The sequence below is a fragment of the Spea bombifrons genome, chromosome 1, assembly GCF_027358695.1.
Source record: "Spea bombifrons isolate aSpeBom1 chromosome 1, aSpeBom1.2.pri, whole genome shotgun sequence".
NCBI lineage: Eukaryota > Metazoa > Chordata > Amphibia > Anura > Pelobatidae > Spea > Spea bombifrons.
This window is the reverse complement of record NC_071087.1, coordinates 72,356,550-72,376,289: the sequence shown is the minus strand read 5'-3', so window position 1 is coordinate 72,376,289 and position 19,740 is coordinate 72,356,550. Positions and strand designations below refer to the sequence as shown.

Below are 19,740 nucleotides of genomic sequence, written 5' to 3'. Positions count from 1 at the left end.
TTCAAGGCTTTTGTGGTCTGTGTAGCCAGTGATGGGATGAAGAGCACCCTCCAATAAATTACGCCATTTTTCTAATGCCAGTTTCATAGCGAGCAGTTCTTTCTCACCCACATTGTAATTACTCTCGGCAGGGTTTAGGATCCGTGAGAAGAAAGCTACTGGGTGTAGCTGATCATCGGTTTCGTCCCTCTGTGACAACACTGCTCCTACTGCTGAGTCGGATGCATCAACTTCGAGGACATAAGGCCTTTGTGGTAAGGGGAGTACCAATATATGAGAAGTAGCAAACCTGTCTTTCAGATAGTTGAACGCCTTTTGTGCGGTGATGGGTTGAATGAGCTTGGAGAAATTCCTTATGAATTTCCTGTAAAAGTTTGCAAAACCCACAAATCGTTGGACACTTTTCCTGTCTTTGGGTGTGGGCCATTGCAGAATTGCTGTCACCTTTTTGGGGTCCATTTCGACCTTGGTAGGTGAGAGAATGAAGCCCATAAATTCCACTTTTTTCGGGTTTTGTGTATAACCCGTTCTCCCTAAGACACTTTAGTACTTTTATGACATGTTCCCTGTGTAGAGCCACTGAAGGGGAATAGATCAGTATGTCATTAAGGTAAATGACAACGAAGCGGTCCAGCATGTCTCAAAACACATCGTTCATGAATTAAACCCTTAGCCAGGTTCTCATTTATGTAGTCTTTCCACGTTGCAAGTTCGGGTTCTGACATAGGATAAATCCAGCCAAAAGGAATAGGTGCACCAGGGTGTAAGTCGATAGGACAATCATATTCCCTGTGAGGGGGTAATTGATTAGCACCTTTCTTTTCAAAGACGTTGGAGAAGCGGCTATAATGGGGTGGTATCTGCGTAGGTGGAAGGGAACTGTCAATAACAGGGTTCTGTTTCTGTAGCTAGGGATAGCCCAGTATGACAAGGAATACAGTGGAGGGAGCCACATCAAATACAATATACTCAGAATAGTCAGGCTGTATACGCATGTATAAGGGCATAGTCTCTTTGGTGATGGGACCTGTCTTCAGGAGACTCCCATCTACCAGTTGAACAGGAAGGGGTGTCCTTGCTTTGTGTAGGGAGATTCAGGAGTTGCACCAGTTTGGTGTCCAATATGTTGCTGCTGGCCCACGAATCAATCATGGCTGAGATGGTGATGAACTCTTCCGTCCTCTGTAACGAGATGGGGAGTGATAAGTGATTAGTGTGCAGAGAGGTTAAACGTTTTTGTGAGGAAACCAAAAGGGAAGGCTGTCTACCCCTGGTGGATCTTGTCTTGGCTCTGCATTTGTTCTCGTAGTGGCCCTTGTTCGCGCAGTAGAGGCACAAGTCAAGCGACCGGTGGTGTTCTCTGCCACAGATTGCGGGCCTTTGATGAGACCCAGTTGCATAGGTTCCAGAATCATTTGGTGGCTTAACAACAGGATGAACCACGGGCCAATAGGACAAAGAGGAAGTGTGACGCTCGGCTTTTCTTTCACGAAGTCTCTGGTCTATTTGTATAGTCAACCGGGAGAAGTCTCTGACAAGCCCAGCCTGAACTGATCATGGAGTGCTGATTCATTCCAGGAGGTCTCCATGGATACACGTCTGAATTCGGCAATGTATTCTTCTACAGGGCTTTTTCCTTGTTTCAGGGCCCGTAAAATGCTTGTAGCAGAGGAGGTTTTAAAGGGGTCTTCATACAGTGCATTCATTGCTTGGCTAAAGGACTCCCAGGTCTCTAGGACTGGGCTGTTGCAATGTAAAAGGTGGTGAGCCCAGAGCTCAGGTTCCTCCATTAGTAAGGAGATAATGGCATGCACTTTAATATAGTCCGTACAAAAGGTTCTTGGTTTTAACCGGAACATGATTTGGCAAGAAGTTATGAAAGTGTTGTATTTCTTGCAATCCCCTGAGAATTTGTCGGGCATGGGTATCTGTGGCTCTGGGGTGGTGGCTCCTTGAGGCTTTATGGGCTCAGCTAGCCCCGAAGGCGCTTGGTGTTGGCCGATTGAGGGGAACTCCTTGTGTCTGGAGCATTTGTTGCCGAAGCTGATGTTGTCCTGCTTGCACTTCCTGTAGAGATTGATTAAAGGCTGCCATTTGTTGTGTAAGAGCAGCTACGGCTTCAGCAGGTCAATATCGTAGAATTAGAAGGAACTGTAGTGATATTAACATATTTTGAACAGAGTTTGGTCCTGAAGGATGGATTTTTAGATAAACATTATAATGAAGAGATGCTTATATAAATAGATATAGAGATAGGGGAGCTAGATCGCTCTTCCATGTTTTTACCCAAAGAGACCAAAACTATTCCTTTTGATTTTCAATTCTCATTTTTTACTCCGCATAATATTCAAGCAAAAAAAATTAGGCAAGTTTTAAACAAAGATTGGTCTGTTTTAAAAATTGATCCTTTTTGGGCCATATTTTACATGATACTCCACATATTTTTAAAAGAGCCCCTAATTTTAAAAACCTTTTAGCACCCAGTTTGCCTCAACATAGCCCATACCCCAAAAATAATATGTAGTTATGTGAAAAACCTAAAGGTTTTTATAAATGTGGGAATTGCAAAGCTTGTGCTAATAATATTCATTCTGTCCCTTTTCACTTTAACACCTGTCTGAAAGGTGGATTACATATTTTTTTATTTTTAGGTATAGATAATATTCCATCTACTTGGAAGTGAGGCAATAGGAACAAAAAACTTTTACAAAAAGGAGCTTACTGGATATATAAATTAAAAACTTTACACTCTTTAGGTTTAACTAGGGACTTTGATTTGGGAACATTTTTATAGATGTTTTAGGACTACAGGATTTTTCATAATAAATGGGCTCTTATACTGAAAGTTCATTGATATATACTTTTTTATATGTATACATATATACAGTATTTGCTCATCTTATATTCCAGGTCGTCTTATAATAAGACCTCAACTAGAGGTTTTACTACAAGACTAAGATCCAGATCCCCCACAGCGGTGGAGGGGACCTGGATCTTCCTGTCTGGCAGCTGGTGGAAGTGGCAATGTAATCGCGACATTTTAAAGTGCAATTGCTTGTATTGGTGAGTTCCTCGAGATTTAAAACAAAAATCAAGTGTCCCTCTTTCACATTTGGAAATGTTGGGAGGTATGTTGAAGGGTTAATATGATTCGTATAAAAGGATGGTTGAACCTACTGCCAACCACCCTGAGGTAGTCTGATAGACGAAACACTTCGGTATGGACCTTCTGAGCTCATATATTTTGCAAGCAACGCTTTTGTTACTCACAACCTTGTTAACGACATCAGGAGACATGGTGGAATTTCGAAAGGAGCTGTGCACCCCAGCTACACATCGGAGTGGAGGAAGAGATCTTCACCTGCCCAGCCCAGACTTGTTTGTTTCCCGCTTACTTTCATAAAAGAAGTTTGCTTATCTTCAACTCTATGCCTCTCGTCTGCTCCTCGTCTTTTCAATGATCCGGATGAATCGGTTCAGTAGACTGAACAATTAATTTGTAACAGTTCAGTCTGTGAATCATGAACTGCAGTTGTAACATGATCCTAGAGTGAGTTCATCTGCACAGCACACAGACACAGACTCTGGGATCAGGTTACGGCTCATGCATTATAGTAGAAGCATTCTTAACCCCTTCAAGACCGGGACGTACCTGGTACTTCTGGGTCAAAGGTCACTGGCAGACTGGGAGGTACCAGTTACGTCATCGATGATGCGCGATCCCAACGTCGCTATGGACGCTCGGATCGCGAGGGGCGGCTGCTACTGACCACTGGGTGTCCCCAGCGATCCATAGCAGCCACTCCCCATCAATTCCGTGCACGTGATTGCTTTGCAGCGAATCACGAGCACAGAATTTAAATATTTTAAAAAAACTGTGGACTTCAAGGGAAGACACAGTTTGCCAATGCCGGTCCTGAAGGGGTTAAACACTCATCTACAAACACCAGACAAGCCAGAAGGCTTGTTTTTCCATCAGAAATCTCATGATGCTGCCACAACCACAAGGGATTCTGGGTAGGCACAAAAGACAGGCAGCTGAAACATTGTATAACTTGAATTAAATATCAGGTAAATATCTGTAATCATGATTCCTAACCAAACAACCACTGTCATTTAAAAACAACAATACACTCACCGGCTGTTCAGTGCGGTTGATTCCTATTAGAAAAAGCAATTCTGCCACAAAGAGGCTTATACAGAGATTCTTGTGAATTGTGTTACGATCGCTTTGCAGTCCACGGAAAAAACAGAATGTGAAGATGCATATCAACAGACAAACAAGGGAAAGTAGGATTCCAACCCATGTAATAACATCCAAAAGGAGATCATGAACCATGTCATTGCGCTGGAAAGAAATGAAAAACATTATAGCACAAGTAAACCTTAGATTTGTGTACATCTCTTTAATTAATTTTAATAGAAGATGTTAGATCACTATGCATTAGTAACACAAGAAAAACAAGAAAAAAAGTTTTGCTAATTTCTACACACCATTAAAAGATTACTTAAGTCATGCTATTTCCATGATTTCCACCTGGGCCACTTAGCTATAAACATCCACAGCCTGGCTCTCTGAGACTTGGCTCTGTGGACCCTATTTTCCAGTGGCCCTGTTTCTAAGTGGCAAGCAGGAGTTAACATCTGGAGTTAGAAACTGGAGAGAGGAATGAAGTACTAACAGTTAACCCTCACTTATCACATAGATACAATATGTTCACACTGTCTATCTTGCTCCTTCTTTTCTCCTCTCTGCTAAAAATAATCACCATTTCCTATTGCACCGAGTCCCATAATGATCCCCACACCTTCCTTATCTCACCTTCCCTCCTCTCATGACCTATGCTTGCGTCACACAATCTGCTATATTTCCTTAGAAACCTTTCTCCTTTTACTTCTGCTGCTAAAACAACCACCCGCTCCTTTAAGTCCCACTCCCACATTCTCTCACTCTCACTCCTACTACTGCTTGCTGCCGGTGTTAGGGGACCGAACCCTGGTCCCCTAACGGTCCCCTAACAGTCCCCACCCTTCCCACAGAAAACACCACAGGTCCCGCACTACCAAGTATCTCACTCCCATTAAACCACATCCCCATTCTTTTCCTGTGCACTCTGGAATGCTCGCTCGGTCTGTGACAAACTCACAGCTGTGCACAACCTATTTGTCGTGAACTCGTTCAACCTCCTAGCCATTACTGAAACCTGGCTTTCCACTTCTAACACTGCTTCCATTGCTGCTCTCACATATGGTGGCCTCAACTGTAGCCACACTCCTAGGCCAGGCAAGACACATGGAGGCGGTGTTGGAATCCTGCTCTCCCCCTCCTGCTCCTATCAACACCTGCCTCCCCTCTCTGTCATTCTCCTCCTTTGAAGTTCACTCTATACGCCTGTTTTCTCTCTCAGAGTTGCAGTCATATAACACCCTCCTGGACCTACCTCACAGTTCCTGGATAACTTTGCTGCCTGGTTGTCTCACATTCTCTCTCCAAACATCCCAACCATAATCCTCAGTGACTTCAATATCCCCATCGATAACCTCCCCTTCCCTGCTGCCCCTAAACTTCTTTCTCTCACATCCTCCTTTGGTCTCCTACAATCTTCTCTATAGCCTACTCATCGTGATAGACACTGTATTGACCTGGTATTTTCTAATCTCTGCTCCATATCAGAGTTCGCCCCTTCACCATTTCTTATCACCATCTCCTCACCTATAATCTTACACTAACACCTTCCCCTCCTCCTCGCCTCCGCAAATGTAGAAATATGCACGATGTTGATTCTTTCCAATTTTCAAATTTAACTTTGCATCTCCCAGACTTCTACTTTAACCTGCCTTGATCTTGCCACAGCACACTATAACAACACTCTATCAACTGCACTTGACACACACAACTTCGCATAGCTCCACGTCATCAGCTTCAGTACTGGCACTCAAGGCAGACGCGCTATTTACAAAAATGCTCCCACACTGCTGAGCGTGTCTAGAGGAAATCTCGCTCCGATCCCGACTACAACCACTACAAGTTCATCCTCCACGCTTACACATCTGCCCTTCAGCTAGCTAAACAAACATACTTTTCTTCCCTCATATCAACTCTTTCCTCCAACCCCAAATAACTTTTCTCCACCTTCCACTCTGTCCTCACCCCACCCAAACCACCTCCCTCATCTGCCTTTAGTGCCCAAGATCTTGCAGACTATTTCCAAAAAAAAAAAAAAACACAATCCATCCACAACAACATTCCAGTGCATGGTCTCCACGTTCCTCCTCCTTCCGCGATCAACCCCACTGCCACTTCTTCCCCCCAACCACAGTGGACAAAGTCTCTACTGTCTTCCTCACATCATGCCCTCTCGACCCCATCCCATCACACCTAATTCCATCACTCTCCTCTAGCCTCACATGACCTGCTCTCACTCACATCTTCCCATATCACTGCTTTCAATAACATCTAAACTCTTAGAAAAACTAATCTACCCACTTTCTGTCCTCATACGCCATGCTTCATCCCCTGCAATCTGGTTTCCGCCCACAGCACTCGACTGAAACTGCTCTCACCAGAGTCACAAACAATCTTCTATCTGCTAGAAACAATGGCCACTACTCTATCCTAATCTTACTTGACCTCTCTGCTGCTTTTGACACAGTTGACCACTCCCCCCTCCTACAGACTCTCAGCTCTCTTGGTCTTCGTGGCACTGCTCTCTGTTAGATTAACTTGTATCTTTCCAACAGATCCGTCTCTGTGTCTTTTGCTGGCAACTCCTCCTCCTCAATGCCTCTGTCCTGGGCCCTCTACTATTCTCCATCTACACTTCCTCACTTGGTAAACTTATTGACAGCTTTGGCTTCACATACCACCTCTATCCAGACGACACACAAATCTATCTCTCTACCCTCAATCTCTCTGCATCTGTCCTCTCTCAGATCAGCAGCTGTCTATTTGGCATCTCTTCCTGGATGGCCTCTCACCACCTCAAGATAAATATGTCTAAGACTGAGCGCCTCTTAATCTCTCCCTCTAACTCTATTCCCCTTTCTGACCTTTCTATCACTGTTGACGGTACCACTATCTCTCCTTCACCACAAGTCCGCTGCCTCAGAGTGACCCTAGACTGAAACCTATCTTTTATCCCTAACATCAAATCACTCTCTAAATCCTGCCACAACCAACTATGTAACATTTCCAAAATTCGTCTATTCCTGACCGCCAGCACCGCTAAGCAACTAATCCACTCCCTTGTAATCTCCCGTCTAGACTACTGCAATAACCTACTTACCGGCCTCCCTCTCTCCCGACTATCCCCCCCTCCAGTCTGACTAATCTATCTCACCCGACGCTCTGCATCTGCCACCCCTCTCTGCGAGTCCCTCCACTGGCTTCCCATCCAAAGCAGAATTAAATTCAAAATACTCACTCTATCCTACAAAGCTCTCACTAACACCACTCCCCCCTACCTATCCTCCCTCATCAGCAAATATACCCTCTGGAACTTTCTTCCCCGTGCTGTCCGACTCTCACCAACTCTACCCTCCTTCAAACGCACCCTAAAAACTTTTCTCTTCAGGGAAGCCTACCACTGACATAAACATTAAAACTCTTTCTCTCGCCCACCTGCAACCCTTATCTTGCCCTACATTAACTTCATTCACTACCACGCAGTCCTCTCCTCCTGTTTCTCACCCCCTTATCCACCTAGATTATAAATTCCTGCAGAAACAGGGCCCTTCATTCCTCTTGTATCTCTATGTCGTTATCTGTAACATTTTCATCTTTGTACAGCGCGGCAGAAGATGTAGGCGCTTTATAAATAAAGTATAATAATAATAATAATAATAATGCTATCAGACAGTATCAGTGGTCAAGCCATCAGACACCTGTTGTTTCAGATTAGCATTAGCTGTATAAGAACTGCAAAAGTGATAATAAAATGTAATTATACAATTATCACTGGATTAGGCAGAGTTCTCACACACACATATATATATATCTCCTTACAAAATTATATAATTTTATTAAACAAATTAAAGGTAAATATCAGACCATTGCCAGCAAATTATGTTTTCTAATATTTCTGCATAAATTACAAAAATCCCACATTAGACTAATATACTAGAACAGTAGTGTCACATATACCCTTTATATACCCTTTATATACCCCTTTATAACATCTTACAATATGGTGTGATTTCACTGTGGAAATTTAAAGATATACAGTGGGGCAAAAAAGTATTTAGTCAGCCACCAATTGTGCAAGGTCTCCCACTTACAAAGATGAGAGAGGCCTATAATTTTCACCATAGGTACACTTCAACTATGAGAGACAGAATGGGGGGAAGGAATACAGGAAATCACATTGTAGGATTTCTAATGAATTCATTGGTAAATTCCTCGGTAAAATAAGTATTTGGTCACCTACAAACAAGCAAGATATCTGGCTCTCACAGACCTGTAACATCTTCTTTAAGAGTCTCCTCTGTCCTCCACTCATTACCTGTATTACTGGCACCTGTTTGAACTTGTTATCAGTATAAAAGACACCTGTCCACAACCTCAAACAGTCACACTCCAAACCCCACTATGGCCAAGACCAAAGAGCTGTCGAAGGACACCAGAAACAAAATTGTAGACCTGCACCAGGCTGGGAAAACTGAATCTGCAATAGGCAAGCAGCTTGGTGTGAAGAAATCAACTGTGGGAGCAATTATTCGAAAATGGAAGACATACAGGACCACTGATAATCTCCCTCGATCTGGGGCTCCACGCAAGATCTCACCCCATGGTGTCAAAATGATCACAAGAATGGTGAGCAAAAATCCCAGAACCACACGGGGGGACCTGAATGACCTGCAGAGAGCTGGGACCAAAGTAACAAAGGCTACCATCAGTAACACCCTACGCTGCCAGGGACTCAAATCATGCAGTGCCAGACGTGTCCCCCTGCTTAAGCCAGTACATGTCCGGGCCCGTCTGAAGTTTGCTAGAGAGCATTTGGATGATCCAGAAGAGGATTGGGCAAATGTCATATGGTCAGATGAAACCAAGGTAGAACTTTTGGGTAGAAACTCAACTCGTCGTGTTTGAAGGAGAAAGAATGCTGAGTTGCATCCAAAGAACACCATACCTACGGTGAAGCATGGGGGTGGAAACATCATGCTTTGGGGCTATATTTCTGCAAAGGGGTCATGTATTGTGAGATTTTGAGTGAAAACCTCCTTCCATCAGCAAGGGCATTGAAGATGAAACGTGGCTGGGTCTTTCAGGGCAACGAAGGAGTGGCTTTGTAAGAAGCATTTCAAGGTCCAGGAGTGGCCTAGCCAGTCTCCAGATCTCAACCCCATAGAAAACCTTTGGAGGGAGTTGAAAGTCCGTGTTGCCCAGCGACAGCCCCAAAACATCACTGCTTTAGAGGAGATCTGCATGGAGGAATGGTCCAAAATACCAGCAACAGTGTGTGAAAACCTTGTGAAGACTTACAGAAAACGTTTGACCTCTGTCATTGCTAACAAAGGGTAAATAACAAAGTATTGATATGAACTTTTGTTATTGACCAAATACTTATTTTCCACCATAATTTGCAAATAAATTCTTTAAAAATCAGACAATGTGATTTATGGACTTTGTTGTCTTATTGCGTCTCTCATAGTTGAAGTGTACCTATGGTTAAAATTACAGGCCTCTCTCGTCTTTGTAAGTGGGAGAACTTGCACAATTGGTGGCTGACTAAATACTTTTTTGCCCCACTGTAACTCCCCAAATATCAGACCCGTAGTTAGCAACTGGCATTTTTCAACATTCTACATGGGGTTAAACAAAATTCCCCCACTGGACCAATATATTTACACTGCACATATCTAACAAACACCACCCCCTCTATAATATCTTACAATATGGTATGTTTTTACTGTGGAAATGTAAAGATATGATGCCCCAAATATCAGATCCGTAGTTAGCAACAGGCATTTTTCAACATTCTACATAGGGTTAAAAAAAATTCCCCATTGGACCAAAATAGTTACACCACACATGTCTCACACCCCTCTATAATATCTTACAATATGGTGTGATTTTACTGTGGAAATCTAAAGATATATTGCCCCAAATACCAGCCCAGTAGTTAGCAACTGCCATTTACACTGCACATATGTGAAATATGTGCAGTGTAAATATATTGGTCCAATGGAGGATTTTTTTTAATCTCATGTAGAATGTTGAGAAATGCCATTTGCTTACTAAGGGTCTGATATTTGGGGCACTATATCTTTACATTTCCACAGTAAAATCACACCATATTGTAAGATATTATAAAGGGGGGTATATGTGACACTACTGTACTTTTAATATATTGGTCCAATGTGAGATTTTACATCTTTATTATCACGTTTGCAGTTCTTATATAGCTAATGCTAATCTGAAACAAAAAGCTTCTGATGGCTTGACCACTGATATGAAACTGTTTGATAACATGACTTCAGTAAAAGATTTGGGGATGATCATTATTGTAATGTGGTGGCACATCATGTTAAATGTAAGGCATCATATTTCTGGAGAATGTTACAGTTTAGCTATATAAATAAAACTAAAATAATAAAATATTTACTTACCTTAACATCAACATGAGCCATGAGTATAGCAAAGTTGGTTAAATGATTACAAGAGCATACTGTGTGAGTCTTGTTCGTTGTCAGAAGTCTACACCCTTGTGTTGACCAATGTCCAGACATGTTGTTTTTTGAATAACTCCAGAATGAACAGTTTGGATTAAAATTGTCATCTGATTGCTGGAAAGAAATAGGTAGTTTTAATCATAAAGCTATCAGTGAGGGTTAAGAAAAAAAAATGCCAGGATAACATTACTGGTCAAAAGCAGAATACCATTTAAGCAGGCTACATGTTTTTATAAATGGTTTCTAATAAAAATTATAATGATCAATAAAGGTAAAATGTATTTTATTAACCTTTACACTAGCACTGACAAATGTATTTTACTAATATTTATTGTTATATGTTTTAATTTATGCTGTATGAACTTTGTATGCTAATTGTATGGCAGTCTCCCAAAAAGTGAGCTTCAATGAAGAAAAGTGGCATGTTATCATGTTTTCTTTTCCCTTTGCTTTTTTCAATTTTTACAAAGTCTGAAATTGATAAGTTTGTTTGCAAAGATCAGGAAAATGCAGAGGTTTCTGCTTCCAGATCTGCTGTAACAGCTGCCGGCGTGAGCACCACTACACTGTTACAGTTTTAATTGGGGGATCGGGCAACCCCTTCCGGGTCGCGTCACTGCTGACATCACCAGGAAGATCATCGAAGGACAGGATATCCCGCTGCAGGGTCTGTCTATGGGGACTTGTATGAAGATCACAGTGTGATTGGTGCAGGGGGATCGCAGGGAGGAGAGTGAGAAACTATGCTTCTCACTCTCCTCACAAGCTGAAACACGAATAAAAAAAGGGTTAGTGATTTTTTTTTACAATAAATAAATTACTAAAATAATACAATAATAATAAAACGTGAGCTATTGTGACATCACTGGCATTACTAACATGTTCAAGAGGTTCCTGAGAGGACCTATAACCATACTGCACTGATAACAAAAAAAAACAAAAAATAAAATAAAAAAATAATAAAAAAATAATAATAAACCCTTACATCACATTGCCCTAGCACAGCATCTGAAAGGTATAACCCTCCTGCTCCCAAAACAACCCCCAAACCCGTTAGTATAAAAAATACTACCTTATAGGGTGCCATATGTAAGGGATGGATATGGGACTCTAGAAAGAAAAAAAGACTAAGGATGTGGGGTATTTCCATAATCAGGAGCTAAACTGACAGTCGGGGAAGGTCTGCGCGATGGACGCAGACAACCCCCGCTGCTAGCCACACCTCCTTCCGGCTGCAGCGTAAGTTGTCTACGCGAATCGCAGACCTTCCCAGGCTGTCAGAGATCAGAGTTCCCCGTGATCTCTGACAGCTGGGGAAAGTCTGCACGATACACACGGACACCCCCCGCTGCTAACCGCACCTCCTCCCGGCTGCAGTGGAAGTTGTCTACGAGAATCGTGTAGAGCTCTACACGCTGCCCGGACTACGCACCGGGGACTCAGAAGCTCCAGTAACTTTGGAGGAGGGAGGGGGAGGGAGTGTCAAATGGGGGGCATAAGGCATTTCTGGAGGCAGAGTGCTCTGTGAAATGTCTTTTAACCCCCTTAAAGTCACTCTGCCTCCTGAAATTTCTTATACCTCCCTATCTGCCACTCTGCCCCAGAGTGGCATATAGGGGTATAAGGCAATTCTGGAGACAGAGTGGCACATAGGGGGTCAAAAGGCATATCATGGGACACAGTGGCATTTAGAGGGTTAAAATGCATATCATGGGGCACAGTGGCATAAGGCATTTCTGGGGCAGAGTGGCAAGCCTGGGGGCAGATGTGCATAACTGGGGGGGCAGGTTGAAAAAAAGGAAATAAAAACAAAATATTTTTCTCAATCATAGCTTTTATTAAAAATAAATTGTTCACATAGTTTACATGAATTAACATTTACTGGTAACTTTTTTCCTATAGGGTCGTCTTATATTCAGGCTTTTTCTTTTTTTCATAAATTAATATTCAGATTTTGGGGGGTAGTCTTATAATCAGGGTCGTCTTATAATCAAGCAAATACGGTATATGTTTATGCTTGTCCCTGACTGCCGGCACCCGCCCCCCAAACCTTCCAATAATGAGACCCCACACATAAAGGTTTAACATCAGCTTTTTTTCCACTGTGAAATCCTATTTATAACTCAACACTGTGACATTCAATCTACCACTCAATATAAATATAATTTTCAAGTAACAATTGTAATTAAAAATTAGCCCCTTAGCAACCAGGATGTGATTTTCTCTTTGTCCCCTTCATGACCAAGGCTGTTTTAACATTTCTGCAGTGCTCCTGTTTAACATTCATTTTCTTCTCTCTCCTTTAGGGTACCCACACAAGTTATATAGCAGAAAGAACTTTTTCTAACCTTTAAAATTAGATTTTTTTTTACTTATCTACAAAAGATAATGAAAAACCTGCTAAACAGATTCTACTACTCGTCCTGAGTTTAGAAATATTCAATGTTTTTTTTACATTTTGTTGGAACTGCATAGTTCCCCTAAAGGTGACATCACTGTATAATTATATTTGAATGTCATCAATTCTTTATTTTTGTATTAACTATTATTTTTTTTTTTAGATTTTGCAATAATCACATTGTGATTAGAAAGCTGGGCTGGTTGTGACAAGAAAACAAAAAAAACAAAATTGTGTGTTTTGTTTAACTGTGTTTCCCCCCTTTTTAGTGTGTAATTAGTTAAAGGTGGGGCTTAAAATCAATTAACTGTGTTGCTCTGTATAAGTAAGTGGTTAAACGCACAGAGCTTGCTTATAGTAAGGGCTTGTATTTGTTTAAGTGACTTGCTTTCTGTAAGTGCAGTTTGTGCACCACAGCAGTTAGTGCCACAAAGGAGTAACGAGAACCAGGGTAAGCTTAGGTATTGTTTTAATTCTGTAAGTACTCATGTCGCTCTCTATAAAGTATGAGTAAGCTTGGAGATCTCACTCAGTGACCCTTAATACCATATGTATGCATGCTTGGAACAGCAGTTCCTGGGTCCATATCACTGTGGCAAGTATGAGCAATTGGTCACTCTAGAACCTGAGGTTGGCGAGGCATATTGAAACACTGAGAGATATTGACAATCTTGAGAGGAGTCTCTTGCTCACTGAGCAGAGTTTAGATGGGGCCCCTAGCAATGAGGGAGAAAATCAGGCCGAAGAGAGCCAGGCACATAGCTGGGTGACAGTTAGACATGGTTGCAGTGGTCAAGGGAAGCCAGTCCAAAGTTTTTCCATCCCAATAAATTTGCCCATTTAAGTGCCTGTTGGAGGGGGCAGACTCAGAGGTGGGATTTCTGGAAAAAGCTTCTATTCATAACAGCTGGGAAAGCAGTTCATTCAGTGTACAGGAGATCCAGAAGAAAGGGAAGCTCAGGCAGGCTGTGGTGGTAGGGGATTCTATAATAAAGAGAACAGACAGGATAATCTGTGGCTCTGATCGCAGCAATCAAATGGTTTTCTGTCTCCTGGGCAGGCCCGGACTGGCCATCGGGCACACCGGGCATTTGCCCGGTGGGCCGGGACAGAGCCACGGCCGGGCCGGGACAGAGCCACGGCCGGGCCGGATTGACTTAGGGGCTAATGGAGCTGCAGCTCCAGGCCCCTACCTTAAAATAGGCCCAGTCAGGACCGGACTGACTGGGCCTATGTGGCCGTCCTTAACGCAGGGCAAAAGGGGCACCTGCCCCTTAAGCCCGCAGCAACCGCGACCGGGTCCGCTACTTACCTGACAGACGCGCGCGAGCAGCGTCCCTTCCACGGCCAGGGGGACGCAGGAATCCAACGGAACGGAGCCATGTGACGTACGTCACGTACGCCACATGACCCTGCTGTGCGTCTGCTTCCCCTGTACAGATCCGCAGAAGTCTGCGAGCAGCGCGTACATCATGAGTCCAGGTAAGGGGGTGAGGGAGGCTGTATGGAGTATGTGAGATTGAATGAAAGAGAGAATTAATGAGTATCTGTGAAGGAGTGAGTGAATGAATGTTTGTGAATGAGTATATGTAAATGAGTATCTGAATGAGGGAATTAATGAGTATCAATGTATGAATGAATGAGTGAATGATTATCTGTGAATTAGTGAATAAATATTTGTGAACGAGTGAATGAATATGTGTGTGTGATAGCATGGATGTGTAGGGGGGGCAAAGATGCCACAGGCAGGCTGTTTTGGTGGCAAAGATGCCACAGGCAGGCTGTTTTGGTGGCAAAGTTGCCACAGGCAGGCTGTTTTGGTGGCAAAGTTGCCACAGGCAGGCTGTTTTGGTGGCAAAGTTGCCACAGGCAGGCTGTTTTGGTGGCAAAGTTGCCACAGGCAGGCTGTTTTGGTGGCAAAGATGCCACAGGCAGGCCGTTTTGGTGGCAAAGTTGCCACAGGCAAGCTGTTTTGGTGGCAAAGTTGCCCTAGGCAGGCTGTTTTGATGGCAAAGTTGCCACAGGCAGGCTGTGTTGGTGGCAAAGATGCCACAGACAGGCTGTTTTGGTGGCAAAGTTGCCACAGGCAGGCTGTTATGGGGGCAAAGATGCCACAGGCAGGCTGAGTGAAACCGTACGTGGAAACCTCCGGATGCGGGTGTCAGTGTGGCATAGCCTGTCCTTGTGTTTGTGATTGGGTGTCACTGTGGCAGAGCCTGCCCTGTTGTGTGTGTGTTTGGGTGTCGGTGTGGCAGAGCCTGTCCTGGTGTGTGTGTGTGTGGGTGTCGGTGTGGCAGAGCCTGTCCTGGTGTGTGTTTGTGTATGGGTGTTGGTGTGACAGAGCCTGTCCTGGTATGTGTGTTTGGGTGTCGGTGCGACAGAGCCTGTCCTGGTGTGTGTGTCTGGGTGTCAGTGTAGCAGAGCCTGTCCTGATGTGTGTGTCTGGGTGTCAGTGTGGCAGAGCCTGTCCTGATGTATGTGTTCGGGTGTCAGTGTGGCAGAGCCTGTCCTAGTGTGTGTGTGTGTGTGTGTGTGTGTTTGGGTGTTGGTGTGGCAGAGCCTGTCCTGGTGTGTGTACGAACACAGAAAAGAACCCCAGCACTCCAATCAGCTTCCAATCCTTAGGTTACTTTATTCAAAGAAAGCAAAACAAAAAAGCAACGTTTCGGCCAAACAGGGCCTTTGTCAAGCTCAAAAGGCCCTGTTTGGCCGAAACGTTGCTATTTTTGTTATGCTTCCTGTTTTTGTTTTGCCCTTTTTCCTGCTAGCTCCCAGCTTCCTGGGAGTTGAGTGCTGAACCATTTCTTCTTTCTTTAACTGTCCTGGTGTGTGTGTTTGGATGTCGGTGTGGCAAAGCCTGTCTTGGTGTGTGTGTGTTTGAAAGTCAGTGTGGCAGAGCCTGTCCTGGTGTGTGTTTGGGTGTCGGTGTGGAAAAGCCTGTCCTGGTGTGTGTGTTTGCTTATCTGTGTCCTTAATTTACAGTAGGAACTATTTCATTTTTACTTATCCAGAGATAAAACACCCTCCTGAATTTGAAGTGACTTCAGGGAACAAAACATTCAAGGCCCTGAAATCATTTAGTGGAAAATATAAGGTATTGTGTTATTTACTCTATAATATGTATTTCAAGGATTAGTCGCACTAAATTGTGGCTTCAGGCTTCCCATGTTGAATGACCAAGTATTATGTATGTGTATGTACATATATGTTTTTTTCATAAAAAATGGGCTGCTCAGTCTGAAATGCCCGGGCCTATTTTTTGTCCCAGTCCGGGCCTGCTCCTGGGTGCCCAGGTCCGGCATGTTGCCGAAAAAGTAGATTATTGGGAGGGGCTGGTGAGGATCCAGCTGTCTTGGTGCACAATTTTACGGATTTGGGAGTAAGATTAAAAAAATGGACCTCCAAGGTAATATTCTATGAGAAATATTTGAAAGTTGAAGTATTGAAGATAACAGAAAATTGTATAAGGCTGGTCAGTAAGAGCAATAAATTGTAATAGTAAAAACAAAATAGTAAAAAACAAGAAGTTAGCCTTTAGTAAATACAAAAAAAACAAAGTGAGAAAGATAGACAGATCTATAAGATTAGACAAAAAGAAGCAAAGTAAGTTATAAGAGCTGCTAAACCACACACAGAAGAGAGAATTGCCCTGCCCCTCATATATAAATGAGAAAAGGAAAGTAAAACAAGGACTGGTAAGATTAAAAATAAAAGAAGGAAAGTATGCAGAAAAGTATAAAAGTCTAGCTGACTCAATTTCTGTACGGATTTTACAGATGAAAATTAAGGAAAGGGACCCAAGGGAAAAAAGAGTAATTTGATCCATGTGAGTTTATCGAGGCGGAGGTTCTACTTCAGTTGTCTAAGGTAAAGAAAAATAAGTTGATGGGGCCTGATAAGGATTCACCCCAGGTTATTAAAAAAGCTTGGTGGTATCCTAGCAAACCGTCAACAGATTTATTTACCGAATCATGTGTTAACGGAAGTCGTCCCAGAGGACTGGAATTTAGCAAATGTTGTGCCCATTCACAATGAAAGCAGCAGGGAGGAATCAGGTAACTACAAGCCGGTAAATCTTACATATGTAGTGGAGAAATTAATGGAAACTATGTTAAAGGATAGGATTGAAGTCACATGGGCTTCAAGATAAAAAAAACATGGGTTTACCTCAGGAAGATCATGCCAAAGTAATCTTATTGATTTTTTTGATTGGATGACTAAAGTAATTAATCAAGGTGGTGCGGTACATATTGCGCATCTGGATTACAGTAAGGCTTTTGACACTGTACTAAATAGAAAATTTATACAATAAACAGCAATCTCTGAGCTTAGATACCAACATTGTTCAATTGATTAGGCAGTGGCTGAGTCACAGACAACAAAGGATTGTAGTCAAAGGTGTATATTCAGAGCAAGGTACCAGTCAGGAACCTCAGGGATCTGTACTTGGAGCCATACTCTTTCATATTTTTATTAGCAATATTGCAGAAGGTCTTTATGTTAAGGTATGTCTTTTTCCCTGTAGGGATACGCCAACTGGCAGCAGGAAATGCTAGCGGAGGGGAGGGGCTTTTAAATGTTTAGAGTTCTGCCCTGAGGTAAGGAGGAGGAGTCTATCCGTAGTATCACCTGGGATGGCAGGGAAAGTAAAGTGCCAGGAAACAGATGACTAAACACACACACACCAGGGCAAGCTCTGCCACACTGACACCCAAACACACACACCAGGAAAGGCTCTGCCACACCGACACCCAAACACATACCAGGACAGGCTCTGCCACACCGAGACCCAGACACACACCAGGACAGGTTCTGCCACACCAACATCCTAACACACACCAGGACAGGCTCTGCCACAGCGACACCCAGACACACACATCATGACAGGCTCTGCCACACCGACACCCAGACACACACACACCAGGACAGGCTCTGGCACACCGACACCCAGACAGACACACCAGGGCATGCTATGTCACACCAACACCCAGACACACACACCAGGACAGGCTCTACCACACCGACACCCAAACACACACCAGGATTGTGTTACACCTATCGTGTCCGCTGCGGTCCCACGCTGGTCTGCCGCTTGTGGGCGGTGCTGGCACACCTGCGACACCCAGAAGTGTAGCACACACTGATACTGTTTGCTTTTATATATATTTATCGCGATGACGCTATTCGCGTGGGTAGGTCGGCATGACGTCATAACACGTGAACAAAGGGGGTGGCGCATTTCCAAAACACCAGACAAACCCATGCATGGGTGGTATCACTGTAATTAAAAGATGTTGCTGAACACATATTGGGTGTTGTTTGACAGTGACATGTACCAGGAGCCAGGGCCGGCCCAAGACAAAATGCCGCCTGGGGCGAAGTTTAAAATGCCGCCCCCCCATCCCATTATCTACCCTTCCTCTCCCCCTCCACCCCCCCATTCTTACCTTTCAGCAGTCCTGCGTGAGTCTCCCTGCTCGGTCTCGGTGCCGGCTTGTAATGCTGCACGCCGGAAATTACGTCATTTTCCGGCGCTCAACATTACAAGCCGGCACCGAGACCAAGCTAGAGGGCTCGCAGAGGAGAGAGAGAGGGGCGCCGAGCGGGTACTGACAATTTGGTAAGATAAAACCACTCGGCGCCCTCTCTCTCTCAGCAGTCCTGCGTTAAAAAAAGGGCTCCCCTTCCATTGTAAGGCCGGCCCTGCCAGGAGCTGTAAATTCACACCTGAAGTACAATTTGTCTGATAAAAAATATAAAAAAATACCGTATTTGCTCGATTATAAGACGACCCCCCAAAATTTTAATATTAATTTATGAAAAAAAAAGAAAAAGCCTGAATGTAAGACGACCCTACAGGAAAAAAGTTTTACTAGTAAATGTTAATTCATGTAAACTATGTGAACAATTGTTTGTTAATAAAAGCTATGATTGAGAAAAATATTTTGTTTTTATTTCCTTTTTTTCAACCTGTTATGCACAGTTATCCACATCTGCCCCCAGGCTTGCCACTCTGCCCCAGAAATGCCTTATACCCTCTAAATGCCACTCTGCCCCATGATACGCCTTTTAACCCTCTATATGCCACTGTGCCCCATGATATGCCTTTTGACCCCCTATGTGCCACTCTGCCTTCAGAATTGCCTTATACCCCTATATGCCACTCTGGGCCCTGAGAGTTCTAGCAAGCATTCTAGCGGGCTTGTCCCTAAATTCGAAAATATAATTCTTGATAAGTAGGAATTGACGTTTAAGACGCCTGTTGGCTAGTGTGGAAGCATCTCTGGTGATTTTAAGTGACTGCTCTAATTCTGATATTTTTTGGATTAGGTCAAGGTCATGTTGAAGTCGTCCACCGGGATAGTCAAACCCTCCATAAGTCCATAAGTTTTTAAAAAAACAGATGTAAGGAATTGTGGTTGATGGCGGTTAGGGGCGTAAACATTTGCCAACGTAATTTTTTGGGGTCCTAAGAAACCTTTTACAAAGATACATCTGCCCTCCAAGTCCTGTCAGCTATGCATTTCTTAGAAAGGCATGACATACAGGGATATAAATAGAATAACATTAATATTTAAGAGCTTCTTGATCCAAGGAGAAATCCGATTGCCTCTTGGAGTCTAGAAGGAATTTTTTCCCCCTGATGGCAGAATTCGAAGTAGCTTAAT

At 43.4% G+C, this 19,740-nt stretch overlaps 1 protein-coding gene across 1 annotated transcript in view; it reads right to left on the bottom strand.

The window, feature by feature from the left end:
- ADGRL3 (adhesion G protein-coupled receptor L3) overlaps positions 1-19,740 on the bottom strand; it is a 792,897-nt gene that overhangs the window by 291,742 nt on the left and 481,415 nt on the right. Inside the window, exons 15-16 of the mRNA XM_053463509.1 lie at positions 10,612-10,788; positions 4,139-4,348 (exon numbers count right to left, since the gene is read on the bottom strand). Of these exons, the coding sequence (XP_053319484.1) occupies positions 4,139-4,348; positions 10,612-10,788 (387 nt within the window). The remainder of the gene's footprint in view (positions 1-4,138; positions 4,349-10,611; positions 10,789-19,740) is intronic.